Source organism: Lacerta agilis, chromosome 1, assembly GCF_009819535.1.
Source record: "Lacerta agilis isolate rLacAgi1 chromosome 1, rLacAgi1.pri, whole genome shotgun sequence".
Lineage (NCBI taxonomy): Eukaryota > Metazoa > Chordata > Lepidosauria > Squamata > Lacertidae > Lacerta > Lacerta agilis.
In genome coordinates this window covers 43,810,923-43,828,336 of record NC_046312.1, presented here as the reverse complement: position 1 = coordinate 43,828,336, position 17,414 = coordinate 43,810,923, and the positions used below count along the sequence as shown (strand labels likewise).

The window sequence follows — 17,414 nt, the reverse complement described above, 5'->3', positions numbered from 1 at the left end:
ATTGTGATTCAACTCCCAGGATAAGTGTGCAATGTGGAAAGCCCACTTCATTTCACAACACCCTACGAACGTTACGTTATACTTAAATCTCATTGAAATTGAGGAGACAGTCTCACCAGAAGTTACCTTGTCCCATTGATTTTAGTGATACTTAAGTGCAAGGGCCCATTATTTGTGCAGACTTTCTTTGAAAAAGATTGAATGTGGAACCCAATTTAACACAATTCAAAAACTTTCCCCAAATATGTTCCCCATTGCCATGAAAGTCCTTTCCCCTCCCACCCCCCACAAATAGGGAGGTTTGTAGCTTAGAATTCTTGCAACCATTTTGATTTTCATGTCCCTTGAATGTTATTCCCATCCAAGCCTATTATTGGGGCTTTCTTTGGGGGGGGGGAGTACAGTACTGTATGTATAAACAAATGTAGAGGCTTTGAGAAAATCCTTTCCCACCCCATGATAAATTTATGAAGCCAGCTCCATCCATCCACACAACCTGATGGGCTGTGCAAGACTTGAAATTTGAGGAAACAAATTACAAAAGCACCGAGCAACTAATCAAGTCTTTCATGCAACTAAATAAAAGAGGAACCTATCATTTTCCAGATTCCCCAATAGTACACCCTTCCCCCAGCTCATAGCAGTTCTCATTTCCTATCTCTAGCCCATTTCATTCAGCAATCCACGTCCACTCACACATCTTGTGGCTATATTTATCCAACGCTTTTCCAGGAGGTCAAAGATACAAGGATGACAGAGCTTTACTGATTAGGATGGTTTTGCTCCTGAAACAAATTATAAGTGGGATGCATTTCAAAAAGCATTTCTAAATGTCTAGAGCCACAGGAGTTAAGAATGGAAGAAGTGCCTGGAGGGTTGCCTGGAGCCTTTGTTACATATATTTAAGCAACCGGGGTGGGGTGGGGGGTGGGGGGGGACATTTCTCTTCTCCCAGGCCTATGACTAATTTAATCATCAATGTGGGGTGGGGGTATTGTTTCTGTTTGTTACTATGTTATGTATTTTTGCGTTTTTATATTGTAAACTGCCGTGTGATCCTTAGATGGAGGGCGGTATAGAAATTTAATACAGGCAATGACCAATGTAGGCACGTCCAAATGACGCACAGTCACACATGCATAGCACTGAACCTGGAAGTAGCCTCAAAACGTCATAAAAATGTCACAGAAAGGGTTGGAATTGGGGCAGAACGGAGTGAAGGCCAACCATTGAGTTGTTGTTGTTGTTGTTGTTTAGTCGTGTCCGACTCTTCGTGACCCCATGGACCAGAGCACGCCAGGCACTCCTGTCTTCCACTGCCACCCGCAGTTTGGTCAGACTCATGTTGGTAGCTTCAAGAACACTGTCCAACCATCTCGTCCTCTGTCGTCCCCTTCTCCTTGTGCCCTCCATCTTTCACAACATCAGGGTCTTTCCCAGGGAGTCTTCTCTTCTCATGAGGTGGCCAAAGTATTGGAGCCTCAGCTTCAGGATCTGTCCTTCCAGTGAGCACTCAGGGCTGATTTCCTTAAGAATGGATAGGTTTGATCTTCTTGCAGTCCATAGGACTCTCAAGAGTCTTCTCCAGTACCATAATTCAAAAGCATCAATTCTCCGGCGATCAGCCTTCTTTATGGTCCAGCAGCATCACTGAATTGACCTTCCCAATGTGCAAGCCTGGGCAGTGTGGATGGAAGTCCTGGGCTGCCCAGACAATAGGACCCCCTCTCGGCCTTCTTTATGTGGTCCAAAGAAAGCAGAGGAATATGTTCAGCACCAGCTTGGTTGCAGTTGTCGTCAGAAGGAGGCATACAATACGCCATCCAACCAACCGTCTTAGGGACTCCATATTTGTGTAGGATTTACTCCTTAACCTTTTCTTCTCCTGAAGATATCCTGCAGGGCAGCAGAGGTTTAGGATCAGAGTTTTCCTTCTCCTAGATGGGCTACCCTCCCAGGTTGGCGAACCCCATGAGTCGCATCTGTTTACATTAAACAGTGGCAATTGTCACTTGCATAATTGTTAACACAGCAGAGCTGTTGCTTCAGCATAATATTTTGGATTGGCTCATGACCACCATCAGATTGCGACAATGTGCTGTTATTCTCCATCCCAGCTGCATCTCTGCTGGCACATTGCTCCACAGACTTAAGTCTCAAGACTCTTTTTTTTTTTTAATGATTAACATCTGCTGAAAGGACTACTCAATGCCAGACTTGTGTTTTTGAACCAGCAGCAAGCAGGTAGCTATTAAACTCCAGTGGTTTTTTGTTTGTTTGTTTGTTTAAAGTACAATTATCTTCATCTGTATTTCATCACAGTGCAGGTTTAGATCAAGGCATAATCATATTTAGGGGGTCTTTTTGTTTCCTTCACCAATGAGACTCCTCAGGCTTGGCTCAGACACACAGCAGCCACCTCCATGCAAATGAACTAGTCCCGGCTGGCTTGGACACTTCTGTGTGACTACATTCTTCTTCTTTTTTATTCTTTGCTTTCAGGCCTGTTAAGCCTGGCGATAGTTTGAGGCATGTTTGTTACTAAGCACATGATGGCTGCTGATTTCATCAGCACACACACAAAAAGACTCTCGGGGCACCATAATGACTAGCAGATATATTGTGGCTTAAGCTTTCATGTGCTATTAGTCCATTTTGTCAGGTGCATGACACGTTATCCCAAATTTGTGTGTGTGTGTGTGTGTGTGTTGTGTGTGTGTGTTGGTACACATATGTATGTATTCCACATAAGCACTGAGTTGTACCCAATTCTGCTAGTATGACCAGAAGGGACACTTGCCCCAGTGAACTCTTGACCTGTCTCCCCACTCTAGGCTCCTGCAACCCTCAAAAGGCCACTTCCAGTGTTCACGCGATGCTCATTGTAGGCTGGGATGTGGGACAGAGCACTACTGGAGATGGGGTGTGGAATAGTCTGCAATCAGGCAAAAGCATCTTTGGTCAGCAGAGAAGAGCAATACCCTGCCCCCACATCCCAGCCCTTTACTAAGGATCCCTGACTTAACTAAGGAGAGGTTTTTGGAAGGTAGCATGGGCCTGTAGGGGAGGAAAAGGGGTGGGAATTCCCTAGTGCAAGCAACGTTTATGCTGGCATTCCCAAGGGAATACTGGGGAAATTGTAAAGAGTGGAGCCTATGAAAGTGAACCATCATTCATTTTGTGGTTGTTTGATTACAGTGGAGGCTGATTCTCTCTCCCACTGAGATCAGAATGAAGATCACCAACCAGGAGGGAGATTGCATTGGTGAGGCTGCCTACGGACCATACATTTAAAGCACATGTCTTCCCCCAAAGAATCCTGGGAAGTGTAGTTTACCCCTCACAAAGCTACAATCCCCAGGATTCTTTGAGAAGTCATGTGCTTTAAATGTATGGCGTGTACGTAGCCTCGGGCACCGACCACTAGTAGTACAGCAGGAACAGAGGGGAATTCTGTAAAACTTTCTTAGCACTTCTCATGAGCAGGAACCACAGTGGATTGGGGGAGGTGGGTAACAAGGCTGGTAGGAAGAAAGGAGGTGAGATATCCAGGGATGCTGCAGTCTTACAACAGTTTTGACTTTACTCCCAAAGGCACACTCCTCCACTGTCACCTGAGGCAGGTGGAAGCCAACTGTCCACACTATGAGGTCAATATCAACAGACAACCGGACAGTAGACACTGTAGAATCCAATTACAGAGAGTGATAGGAACATCATTTAATCCCCGCCCTCCAGGCTGTTAAAATAAGGCAATGGCACACAAATACAGGGTGGAGAGAGACACCCTACTGGAGACAGACAGACAGACAATTAAGTTTCCAAAACAAGCAAATGTAAAAAGTCTCAGTCGTTTATGGTGGCTTGATCCTGCAAGTTTTGTCCAGATAGCTCCAGCTTCCCTTTCTTGATCAAAGGCAGGCCCAGAAAGAAAATGGAAAAAATAGAAGGTGAATAAAGGAGGGCCAAGAGAGTTTGGGGGTCAAAAGGGAGGGAGGAGAGGGTTGCACAAACTGTGTCACATATTACAGTCTTCATCACCTGAAATAAGCCTCCCTTGAGGAGTCTATTTTTTCTACTGCAGACATGAACAGGTAAGTGGGTGTGCTGCAAGACAGTCCATTTTTATCCAAGGTGGGCATTTGCCCATGCTTAGCCTCCCCACCCCCCTACAGCCCAGGTTCAGGAATCCCAGCCATCCCAGCCCTCTACCAGTAGATCACGGGACGTCTGTGGTAGATCACTGGTAGATCACTGGCTCCCCCTGAAGAAGCTGAACAACTGTGGGCTCCCCTAAAAAAGCTCAATATTTCACCTCCTCCTTGAAAAAACTCAACTTTGACCTGAACCCCAAAAGAGGGGGTAGATCACTGCCAGTTTTTAACTCTGTGAGTAGATCGCAGTCTCTTGGGAGTTGGCCACCCCTGCTCTAGATGCTCTGCCTTTTGGCACCGTGTGGGGAAACAAGGTGTTCAGCGGCAGAAACAATACAATGGGCAGCCACACCATTGGCTGAATCCCAGAAGAGAGGGAGGGAAAGAGGAGAAGCGCCGGAGACACCCAAAAGGATCTGCGGAGGCATCGCTATTGTAGGAGAGGAGGAGGAGAACACTGGGAAATTGAAAACAAACAGAAAAGGGCCCCCAGTGCCTCCAGTTGGGAACTTCAAAGTATTTCTTCCGAGTATCCGGCGGGACTGGAAATGCAGTACTTTATATTCCCCACGTGGAATTAATATACGGAATTAGCAGCGCTGCCTAGTTCGGTGCATACTGAAAACGAAGGGATTGTTATACACCAAGGATACAAAGAGTTTAAGGGGGCCGCTGATTTAGGAAGTCGAGCGATACCGATAGTGACCAGGAAAACCTTTTGGAGGCCAGTTTCTTTGCAAGGGGAGACTGGGACGCCAGTTGTTTGAGACATCACAATCAAAATGCAGATGCTGCTCGGCTCCCTTTCATTGTCAGGAAGGAAGTACACACCGGGGCTGAGAAGCATCGCGCTGCGACCCCCCCCTTCTCTGCCCCCCCTTATGTGTCTTAACTGCCTTTGCCGTCATAAGCTGGCGCGATGTACATTTATATGGCTGATATATATTTACGCGGTTTATCCTGATCAGCAACTTTTTCAGAAGAAAGAAACGTTCTACAGTATTTAACTGCGTTTAACTAACGCGCACTAAAAACAACGACGCAAGTTGTGAATTTGGCAAATGGACAGTAACACCACACACACACACACACACACACACACACACCCATTCCTAGGAAAGCATCTTTGGTCCGCGCGCTGCCTATTGTTTCCTTTCCGATCACCCCCGCAAGGGGGGGGGGGTTGAAAAGAGAGGAGAGGGCTAATTATATTAAAAGCCTGGTTCTGTCCCTTTAAAAGAGCGGGAGAGAGTCGGCGGGGGGCGAACTCTGGGCCGCAAGATGAATTCATCGACGGGCTGCGAAAGGCTCCCAACGGGTCACGTGGAGGGGCAGGAAATGATCGATGCACAAGGTTGCTGGGCGCGAACAAATTTAATAGCGTCGCGTGAGGAGCGCGGCGGACTCCCCCCCCCCCCCCCCCCCCCCCTCGCGGTGGCTTCCCACTTCTGCTACTTCGCCGGGCGCACACGCTTCGTTTGCACCAATGATGTCAGCGAGGCTCTACTCCGGATCCACCCCCCACGCGCCTCCCGCCCCCTTCCAGGCTCGCGATGAAAATATTGCCCTTCCTTCGAGGGAGCACCTCTGGACGGCGAGCGGAAGTGGCTCCTCGAAAAGAAACTTCCACTCAGCCTTTATGGTAGTGGCTTCGGGCTCGCGGGCGGCTGTGGGCTTAGCAAGCCTATGGCCATCGGGGCTTACTTCCGAGTAAACATGCCCGGGAGAGTGGGCTGCTGCTGCTGCTGCACGCCCAGCGGATCTGTGCAAGCAGGAGTAAAATACCGGCTGACTCAGGTGCAAGGGTTGCATCGGGGCAGCAGGGAACGGGACCGCGCAGGCAGTAGGGGGCAGGGCTGACCGAGCTGTCAAGGCGGCCACTAACTGCTTCACTTGGGGGTTTCAGCGACCTCGCCCCCCTGAAACCTACGTAACACGTGCGACTCCAAGCGAGCGTAACTCCAGATCCCTTCCACAAGATGTAAGCGCATACTGGATCAGGGCTGAGGAGATGTGGGTTCGCCCTCGCCCAGCCATCAGTAGTCACCAACAGGCAGGGGTGCCAACTTGAATAAAATATTGCGGGGGGGGGGTAAGCCCCACCCGGCATAATCGATCACAAGATGCAGCTCATGCACACCATTTGAATGGCAATGCCCATCAACTTGGGGGGGGGGGGAGCGAAGGGACCTCGCCCCCTAGGAGTTGGCTCCTATGGTCACGAAGCTCACCGACTTCTCTAATCTTACCTAGCTCTCTGTTTTGCTATGAGGATTTTTTTTTTTTTTAAGTAATCTATTTTCATAAAAACCACGTGCGCCGCCCGGAGCCACTCGGAGGAAGGGCGAGATACGGATGTGACAAATACGGTGTTTTTAAACTTTGCTGGGAAGCTGCATCGTCCATCCGCTTTTGGCCACGGCGGCTTTTGTGCCCCGCTCTCCCTCACCATCGCAGGAAGGGGATCGCGCTCGCTAATGATCTGAAAATCGCAGCTGCCGCTTCCCTGACGGTCCTGCTTAGAATTCACTAAAGGAAAGGGTCTCATTATGCAAATATTTCATTCCAGAAAGGGAAAGGAGGGGAGGGGAGATGTCAGTTATTTAAATATGACAGCTCGCTGTGCATCCTCTCTCCCCAACCCCCACCGCCGTCCCAAATGAAGGCTGCTTCTTCCTCCGGTTTATTCTCCCCATCCATTCACATCAGCGAGTATCCCCGGAACACCCCTCCGAAGTGTGTGTTTTTTCCCCCGATCGGAGGAAGGGAGGCTGAAAGGTGGCAGACCCCCCCCCCCGCCGGATAACTTAAGCTTCCCTTCCCCTCCGCCACTACCACGCCAGGATCCCTGATCCGACCCACCACCGTCCCCGTTTGTAACTGAGCGCCGGTTCCTTCGAGCGCATAAGTAACCCCGAAAGGGTTAAGGAAAAGCCCCGCCATCCCCAGTGGCGCTGCCAAATCCCGCTCTCCCTTTAATGCCTGGGGGGATTAAGCTGGCTGTGTGTGCTGCAGACCAGAAGGGAAAACCGGGGAGGTTCCGAAGAAAACTACCCGCCTTTAACCACCAGGGTTAGGAAGACGCACACGCACCCCGCACCCCGACGTAGTAGGGCTGCTCCCCAGAACCTGCACACCGGGGCTTTCTGGATGATTTGGAGAGCAGCCAGATTTCACCCTCAATTGCACCCTGGAGGCGTCCACCGAGTGGATGCATTCCAGAATCGAAACGCAGTCCGAGCTCCGGCATCCTCTACTTTTAAAAGGGGGGGGGGTGGATATCGAACGGTATGCAAAGCAGATCGCCGGACTTCCTGCGCTTTATCCAAAGCAACCAGCCACCAACCCGAGTCATTCATCTATAACAAGTCGGTCTCTCTCTCCACACACACACACACACACAAGTGTAATGGCTAATATGTCCCTACTGTCCTGCCATGAAAAGATCCGTGCTGCCCTTTTGCCAACAACGAGCCAGCCAAACCCTGGCGACTCGCAAACTCCTTCCCTCCCGCAGCTTTCAAGCCGTCCCCGAACTACAGGGTTCTGCAAACAGGGGGGAAAAAAAACTCCCGAAACTGCAACTCGAGCGTTTGCCAAGCCAGTCCTTGTGCACCCGCTTCCCACAAATCGATCTTTCTGTGCTTGGACGCTGCGCTGACAGCGCTGCAAAGGCAGCCCGGACGCCACGCACAGGACTCTTGTCAAGTGCAACGCACCCCCGCGGGGATCCGTCAAAACCTTGCCGTTCCCGACAGCCGAAAAAGCCCCGAAAGCTGCAAGCGGCGTCGGTGCCTCAGCGCCCAGAAACTCCGCTTTCTTTTCATCGCCGCCAATCAATTAAGCAGGACGCGAACGTAACAATTTCTTCTTATTAATTGCCGAGCGAGAGACTTCGTGTGTGTTGCACAAAAAAAGAGAGAGAGGAGAGGGAGATAGGAAAGAAAAGAGCGAGGGAGGATAGATCAGCTGGGAGTCTGGAGACGCCAGGTTCAGTCTGGCAGCATGCATCGGAAAGGCGCCCTTTTTCATATTTAAACCACGCGGAATATGTACATTTTTGATTCCTACTTACGCTTTCAGGGGGTTGTGAATGACAGTCGCCATTTTGCTACAATGTAACAGAATATTGTGTCTCGGAGTTCTAAAGGTTCGCTCAGGGGAAGCGCTCGGCCAATCGAGAAAGTGGATACCGGCCCGCCACCCAATCAAACGCTGAGGGAGGAGCCAGGGTTCTGCTAGTTATTAGGGGAGCTGTCAAAGCCCAGAGGTCACTCCCTTTCTGTGCAACTGTTAAGAGAGCAGGTCTTAAAGGGGCAGCGACACAGCAGAGGGGCAATCTGCGCTCGAACTTAGATAGCGGGGAGTTTTAAGAGTTTTTAATAATAGTTTGGGTCTTTTTTTAAAAAAAAAATGCACAGAGGCGAGCGTGGGGTGCGTGTGCGCGCGCGGGGGGTGAAACATAGTTCGTTCATTGTTTCCATAGCTTCTCGTTTCCCGAAGAGCATCCCCTCCACCACCACCAACTATTCATGTGCAAGGATTGGGTTCGTGCCATTTAATCAGGGGCGGGGAGGGGGCGGAATTACATGTGTACTGACACTCACTTCTGAAGTGCACGTTCTAGTTGTTCGGGGTATTAAAAAAAAAAAACCCAAAACAAAACAAAAACATGGTGGTCTCCATTTTGTTTCCCTTGATCTCCAGCCACTTTCCCCTTTAGGCTTCTTGGAACGCCGCTTGGTAATTACAGTGACTTCAGGGCAGCACCCTTCCCCCTCCGCCAGGAATTTCTCTGTGTCATCCAGCTTCTGCAGCCAGTGCACTAGTTACATAATGCACAGTGGCCAAACCGACCGCCTGTTTGTTTCACTCAAGGCAACTTTTTGGAAGCGTGATCGTCTGGGTGTAGCGTGTTGAGACCTGACCTCTCTGATCTTTTGACATGAGAAAAGGGAGCGGGAGGGAGGGAACTTCGCCTACATTTCATTAAAGCACATATAAGTGCTCCGAAGCAGCGAAGTTAAACTTCTCAGAGGCAGCAGGTCTTTCTGACTGCAAGGGAAAAGAGTGGAGACAGAGCCCCATTTCTGGGAAAGACACCAAGACGTCTGGGTTTACCTGTGTGGCTAATTACATGAGTCTGCAAATGAATTACCCAGAAGAGGAGCTGAAATATTTTTGATGTGTCTAAAGGCTGAAATCATACCTGAGAGTAAGCTGAAATCCTATGCATGCTTACTTGGCAACGAAGCCCATGGAACTCGATGAGACTAACTTTTTAATGAACACACTCAGCAGGCATGCATGTGAAACCTAATCATTGGACGTTTGAGGTCTGCACTGTTAAGCACACTTTGGGAACTTACAGATAGGGACCTGGTATCATAAATGAGTTGTCGAAATCCACTTTTTGTGTGCGTGTTAGGCATGCTAGCTTCCACACATTCCTCTCCCCACCCCTGTAATAGATATTCATGGGTGTTCCACTACTTGCCATCCACACCAGGGTTGTTGTTTTTTTGGTCTCTCCCCTCAGTTACCTCTCCCCTGGCATCCACTACCTTTTTTAAATTACAGGCATGAACACAGGAATTTCTATACCTCTGCATACCTGAAGAAATTGCATCCTAAGAATTGTACATGAGCCAGCCTTGTTCAGCTAGTTACCATGTTTTATTAGGGGCAAAATGAAGGGTGGAGCTTTGGACAGGGGATACTTTTTAAAATACTGTGGGTCTTGTCAAATACCTCTGTGTGTGTTTGTTTTTGTTTTTTAATTGAAGTGGGGGCAGGTGTTCATACAGTGATTACAACCTCTCAGGAGATATTGAGAGAGCCTCTCCTCCAAACCAGGTGTGGGGCAATCATTAGAAATAGGAGTCTTGTATTTGTTATCTGGGGCCACTGGAAACAAAACTGCTCAGGTGAAGAGCAAATATAAGTAGGTGTGTGGCAATAGGGACAACCTACTGAAATATTATCACACACATGACGAAACAGTCACCCTAAAAATTGCACTAACAGACAGCCACCCAATCTTAAACAACTCCTCAAACACAAAAATACAACAACCAGACTTAACATGGACACTGGTACCAGAGCCTGCAATAAACCCAGATGCCAACTTTGCTGCCACATACACCCGAACAACACCATTACTGGCCCCAACAACATCAAACATACCATCAAATGCCATCAAATGTATGCCATCAAATGCCAACAGTGCCCTTCAGCTCTCTATATTGGAAAAACAGGCCAAACCCTACGCCAAAGGATAAATGGACACAAATCTGACATCAGGAATCACAAGAGAAACCAGTAGGAGAACACTTCAATCTCCCAGGACATTCTATACAAGATCTCAAAGTAGCTGTCTTACTACAAAGGAATTTCAGAAATAGACTGGAAAGAGAAGTTATCACCAAACTTAAAACCATGGAGAGACCTGGTCTGAATAGAGACATTGGATTCTTATCTCATTATACATGACAAAGCTTTTTAGCCATCTCTCCCCTTGCTTTTTCCTGCAAGGCCAATTGCAGTCGTTAACAGTTGTCAACAGGTTTACCTCTCCTATCAGCCAATGACCCATTCCCACCACCCAACCCTCTCACTATATATAAGGGTCTGGTGACTTCTGTTTCAGTGTATCTGAAGAAGTGTGCATGCACACGAAAGCTCATACCAAGAACTAACTTAGTTGGTCTTTAAGATGCTACTGGAAGGATTTTTTTTCTTTTTTCTTTTGTTTCGAATGTGGATGTGGGGTGTGTATGTGTGGAATTGTGAGCATAGCAGCAACAATTTCACAATAAACTCCCATATGGAAGCACCCTTGGTTAAGATTAAGCCCCACAGTGGCGCTGTGGGTTAAACCACAGAGTCTAGGGCTTGCCGATCAGAAGTTCGGCAGTTCGAATCCCTGTGACGGGGTGAGCTCCTGTTGTTCGGTCCCAGCTCCTGCCCACCTAGCAGTTCGAAAGCACATCAAAGTGCAAGTAGATAAATAGGGACCGCTCCCGCGGGAAGGTAAACGGCATTTCCGTGCGCTGCTCTGGTTCGCCAGAAAGCGGCTTTGTCATGCTGGCCACATGACCCGGAAGCTGTCTGCGGACAAACGCCGGCTCCCTCGGCCTATAGAGCGAGATGAGCGCCGCAACCCCAGAGTCGGACACGACTGGACCTAATGGTCAGGGGTCCCTTTACCTTTACCTTTAATCTCAGAGAGACTCATTTCAGAATAAATATGCATCACAGGAACATAGGGAACTGCTGTATACCAAGACTGACTACTGGCCCCTCTGGTTCAGCCTGCACTGACTTGGCAGCTGCTCCCCAGAGCTTCATGCAGAGACTCTCTCTGCTGTGTTTGGAAATACTGGGGATTGAACCTTGAGTCTTCTGCCTGCAAACTTAAAAATTAACAGAGGAGCAGTGGGGAGGCTGGGGGAGAAACTTGGGTGAGTTGTGTGGGGAGTCCCTGAGGGCTGAATCTAGTGCAGAGGTTTCCTGTCCCTGCTTTAGATGGCAGAGTATATTATTCATCTAACTTCAAAATGTGGCAAATCAGCCCTGGGACATTGGGAGGCCCGTGGAGTCCTGAGCTTTGATTGTGAGCAGGGAACTTGTTCCAACACAATGCTCCATCTGTGGTCCTGTAAGCTGCATGTCTGGCTGTCTGTAGTTCTGCACATGCTCTTAACTCAAGAGGGATGATCTGCTGGGAACAGATTTCCAACAGTTTTGAACAACGCCCCCTATGAATGGAGTTTGTACCCTACTACTGTGGGATTGATGGCATCCTCTAAAACAGTGGAAGGTGTGACTACTACCCAGGCTCAGCTTCCACAAAGGATACTCCAGTCAATGAAATTGTTGCTAGATCAAATATTGGGGGGGGGGGGGAGGACAGGACAGGACGAGACCAGAACGGTTTTTTTATTTTATGCAGAAATCAAAGGCATCCAGTGTGATAGGAGACATCTACCCTGGACATGCCTTTACAGTTAAATGCAAGTTAATGCTGACACAAGGCATCTGCAAGGCACTCCTAACCTACCCCATATGCAGTGCAGTGCACATCTGGCCTGCTTTGACACCATATGGAAGCTAGTGTGGGTGTGGTGTGGCATGCTGTTACTGCATTGAACATTTTATTAGTCTGAAGGGCAACTTTCCCTGCTTTGAAATACTGCTCTACAAACATGCACATAGGCAGAAACCACAGAAATCAGACCTCCCAATTTACATCTTTATCAAAAGGCAAACTGGGCACATTTGTTTTTGTTGAACTTTGCGTAGTTGTACAAATAAACCCACGATAGTATCTTGACGAGAAATAACTGGAAAGCAGAAGAGAATGTCAGTAGGATTGCTACCTGGAAACATATCACTGCACAGTTTGCATCCGAGATTAAACCAAAGGGTGGCAGTCATGGATTTGGTGGAACCGAACCACACTTGCACCTTCCTAGAGACAGTCATTGTGACTGCGTGTGGAATGATATTGTAATAAAGGGGGCAACAGAAAGAGCAGAAAACCCCAGAACATCATCTTTGTCCAGCAGCACTAAACAGTTGCTTATCAGCTTGCAGTGCAGATCTGACTTGTGTTTCAACTAAATCTGGTCTCATGCCATGCAGTTCCTATACATGCTTGCCCAGGAGAGTGTGCTTAAGACTGCAGCCACAGTTGTCTTACACAAAAGAGAGAAAGGGCCATAGTTCAGTATTCTTTTAATGTTCTCCAGTCCTACCATTAGGAAGCATAAGATGCTACCTGTTTGGGGGCTTCCCATGGGCATCTGGTTGTCCAACATGCGAAAGAAGGCATTGGATTAGATAGGCCTTTTGGCCTGATCCAGCAGAGCTTTTCTAAAGCAGTCTGCTGGCTACATACTTACATCGTTATAACCATCACAAGCAGGGGGCATTTGGGGCTTATCAGGCCCCAAAATATCTCTGTATACGTGTGATTATTGAATCAAGGAATTGGGCAAAGTTCACAATGGGCACAAGTTTTTGTGTGGGTATAAGAGGCCATGGAACAAACTAAGCCAAATGCAGCCCATCGGCCATGGATTATGCCCTTCAAGGTGTCCAATATGACAACAGCAACTCTTTTTGCAGTGTGAGGCAGAGAAGAAAACAGGAGTCTTATCAAGTCCCTGACAGGCGACAGCACACACCTAGTGGGCTGTTCAGCTTGGTAAGTCTCCAGTTGTTCCAGACTGGTATATGGTATCAGTAGATTTTGTCTTCATCTCACTACTATCCTGAAAGCAAAGTGGATTTTGGGGGAAGAGGAATTGAGAGTGTGTGTTGTGTTGTTGTTGTTGTTGGTGGTGGTGGTGGTGGTTTAGAAGTGGCCTAGATATTCAGTTGATCCAAAGGATCCACAAAGAAAGTTTATGTTGTGAGATGTTATAAGCAGGGCTGTTTGCTGCATGGATTAAGTAATGTGTGCATATAGACTACTTCAAAGATATCTTAGGTCAGGTACCAAATATAAAGTTCTATAAAACTACACAATAAGAGTGCATACACTATTGGTGCTCCTTGTAATTAAAGGATGTATTTCTGCCTCTGTAACAGTTCTTGGGGGAGGCTGTTTATCAGCTAATACAAAGGAGAGGTTGGAACTGGTCCAGCCCTTTGAGCAACCTAAAAATCAAAGGGGAACCAGATAAGAATTTCACAAAGAAGATATGCTGTAAAGTCCAGGAATGCTTCTTCCAAGATAAGCAACTCTCACTTATCATCTGCAGAGCTCCGGCATTCAAGAGTGTGGGAATCTTTCCTTAAAATAACTGACACCTGTCAAAGATGTTTGCAACTCACATCCTCTCATGAGATACATAAACAACTCTTTGACATCAGAAAGAAGCTGCAACTGCAAGTGTACCAAGCTCAGTGGTTTTAAAAAAGCAATCAAGTACATGCCATTGTTTTAAAGTCTGGTATCTCTGGGTTGCCACAAAGAACATATTTAGCCTCCAAAGTCTCTCTTTAAGCGTATATACTTGGGATGAATTTGGCTCATAATTCACGTAACAGGAAATTTAAACTAATTTGTCCTCTTGGGTTTCATTATACACAGGCAAGGGAAAGCTTGAGTGCAGTTGGATATGTATTCTGGAACTTAAGAAGGCTGATTTCAAAAAGCTTAAGGAAATAGCAGGTGAAGTCCCATGGTCAGAAATACTCATGGAGAAGGGAGTCCAAGATGAATGGGAGTTTCTTAAAGGTGAACTGAACTACTGAAGGCACAAAGGCAGACAATTCCAACATGAAAGAAAAGTGGGAGGCACCTAAGGAAACCAGTGTAACTGCATGCATAAGGAGCTTACAGATGAGCTGAGATGTAAGAAGGGAATGTATAAGAAATGGAAGAAAAGAGAAATCACAAAGGAAGAGTATACACCAACAGTTGCAGGGAGTAGGTCAGGCAAGCCAAAGCTCAGAATGAAATCAGGCTTGCAAGAGAGGTTAAAATAATAATAAAAGGTTTATTCAGCTATGTTTGAAGCAAGAGGAACAAGCAAGTAGTATGTCCCTTGTGTGGAGATGATGGAGAAATGCTATTGGGTGACAGAGAGAAGGTGGAACTGCTCAACACCTACTTTGCCTCTATCTTCACACAAAAAGAATGCAGTGCCCAACCTGGTGATAACAAAATAAATAATGCAAGGAGGGAGCAGCAGACCAAGATAGGAAAAGAGGTGTTAAGGGAACACCTAACTGTTGTTGTTCAGTCGTTCAGTCGTGTCCGACTCTTCGTGACCCCATGGACCAGAGCATGCCAGGCACGCCTATCCTTCACTGCCTCTCGCAGTTTGGCCAAACTCATGTTAGTAGCTTCAAGAACACTGTCCAACCATCTCATCCTCTGTCGTCCCCTTCTCCTTGTGCCCTCCATCTTTCCCAACATCAGGGTCTTTTCCAGGGAGTCTTCTCTTCTCATGAGGTGGCCAAAGTACTGGAGCCTCAACTTCAGGATCTGTCCTTCTAGTGAGCACTCGGGGCTGATTTCTTTGAGAATGGATAGGTTTGATCTTCTTGCAGTCCATGGGACTCTCAAGAGTCTCCTCCAGCACCATAATTCAAAAGCATCAATTCTTCGGCGATCAGCCTTCTTTATGGTCCAGCTCTCACTTCCGTACATTACTACTGGGAAAACCATAGCTTTAACTATACGGACCTTTGTCGGCAAGGTGATGTCTTTGCTTTTTAAGATGCTGTCTAGGTTTGTCATTGCTTTTCTCCCAAGAAGCAGGCGTCTTCTAATTTCGTGACTGCTGTCACCATCTGCAGTGATCGTGGAACCCAAAAAAGTGAAATCTCTCACTGCTTCCATTTCTTCCCCTTCTATTTGCCAGGAGGTGATGGGACCAGTGGCCATGATCTTAGTTTTTTTGATGTTGAGCTTCAGACCATATTTTGCGCTCTCCTCTTTCACCCTCATTAAAAGGTTCTTTAATTCCTCCTCACTTTCTGCCATCAAGGTAGTGTCATCAGCATATCTGAGGTTGTTCAGTCAGATCACACCTGGAGTACTGTGTTCGTTTCTAGGCACCACAATTCAAGAAGGATACTGACAAGCTGGAATGTGTGCAGAAGAGGGTGACGAAGATGATCAAGGGTCTAGAAACCAAGCTTTATTAGGAATGGTTGAGGGAGCTGGGTATATTTAGCCTGGAAAAGAGAAGACTGAGATGAGACATGATAGCCATCTTCAAATACCTAAAGGACTGCCACGGGGAGGATGGAGCAAGAAGTTAGTTGTTAACAAATTGTTCTGTACTTTGGCTTCAGCCTCTCTCAGCATGACCATTTCACTCAGTTGGTCCCAACATGCTAGTTGTCTTACCCTTAAGTAACACATTAGCAAAATGGCAGGCGCTCTTTAATTTTTCCAGCTCTTGGTTACAACAAGCATTGACTTATCCAAATATATTTAGCCCACCTATAGTGCCAAAAACCCTTCAAGGCAGCTAACCATCCTTAGCTAAGATACAGCAATTAAAACAATTAAGAACATTGAACTAACACAAGCAGCAAAGCACTACAAAACCATCAGCTAATGGAGGGAAATCACTTCCATGATCGGGGACTTCAAAGTGCCCTTTGAAACAACACAGGCTCTGCTTGACCCTAGAAAGCCAGCAATGAAAGAGCAGGATGAATTTCCTAGGGAAGGAGTTCAAAAGTTTTGGCACCATTATAGAAAAGGGCATACCATACCTCAGACAGTGGGGGAAGATGGATCAGAGCCTCTAAGGACAAACTTGGTAGTTATTTAGGTACCCCAGGGACAGGCCATGTAAGGCCTTATGGGGCACTTTGAACTGGGCTCAGAAACCAACTGAAAGCCAATGGAGTTGTTTCACAACTAGTGTCCCATGTTCCCTTTGGCCGCTGTTAGCAAATCAGTGAACTTTTGGCACAGATTTGTTTGACTTTTTCCACCGTTGCTGCTCACCAAGTTGATGTTTTCTCTGAGGTCTCCACAAGGGTTGGCAAATTTTGAAAAGCAAAAAATGGGACACACTTGCCTAGAGCAGCACGAGGAACTTTTGGAAACGCACCATCTCCCTCTCCCCTCATAGTGCAGCCGCATGACGCACCGCCTGGCCGCAGCCAGCATTTGGGGCCTTCCCAAATGTGGAGAGCCAGTGTGGTGTAGTGGTTAAGAGCAGTGGACTCATAATCCGGTAAACTGGGTTCGCTTCCCCGCTCCTCCACATGCAGCTGCTGGGTGACCTTGGGCTAGTCATACCTCTCTGAACAGTCTCTCAGCCTCACTCACCTCACAGAGTGTTTGTTGTGGGGGAGGAAGGGAAAGGAGATTGTTAGCCGCTTTGTGACTCCTTAGGGTAGTGATGAAGTGGGATATCAAATCCAAACTCCTACTCCCCCTATTCTTCTTCTTCTTCTTCTTCTTCTTCTTCTTCTTCTTCTTCCCTTTCCACCTATTTGCATACAACATGCTCTCCTCAGGTCTCTCCAAAGGGGCCCCCAGCTGTCATCCGGCCACCTTCCATTATCTTGTTTTAACATTGACCCCCACCCCACCCCCCACTGAAAACAGGTTTAGATGTAGTGGTGAGCTGAGAACACAGATTCCAATTTTTAGCATTGTTGAGTCCTGACTGAAGCAAAGTTCCGGCTGAAAACTGGGACACTTCAGTTCATATTACATTACTCTTGCAACTAGTAGGAAACTTCACTGCATGAAGAAATCTATCTACTGTAGTA

The 17,414-nt window shown here is 47.3% G+C and overlaps 1 protein-coding gene across 4 annotated transcripts in view; it reads right to left on the bottom strand.

The window, feature by feature from the left end:
• DPF3 (double PHD fingers 3) overlaps positions 1–8,327 on the bottom strand; it is a 180,274-nt gene extending 171,947 nt beyond the window's left edge. For 2 of the 4 annotated variants that reach the window (XM_033146457.1, XM_033146485.1), the window contains exon 1: positions 5,261–5,460. In XM_033146457.1, coding sequence (XP_033002348.1) covers positions 5,261–5,445 — 185 coding nt within the window. In that variant the 5' untranslated portion in view covers positions 5,446–5,460. Of the gene's footprint in view, positions 1–5,260; positions 5,463–8,229 lie in introns of those variants that run through there. The other 2 variants (XM_033146477.1, XM_033146466.1) reach the window with 2 other exon arrangements.
• Between the last annotated feature and the right edge of the window lie 9,087 nt (positions 8,328–17,414).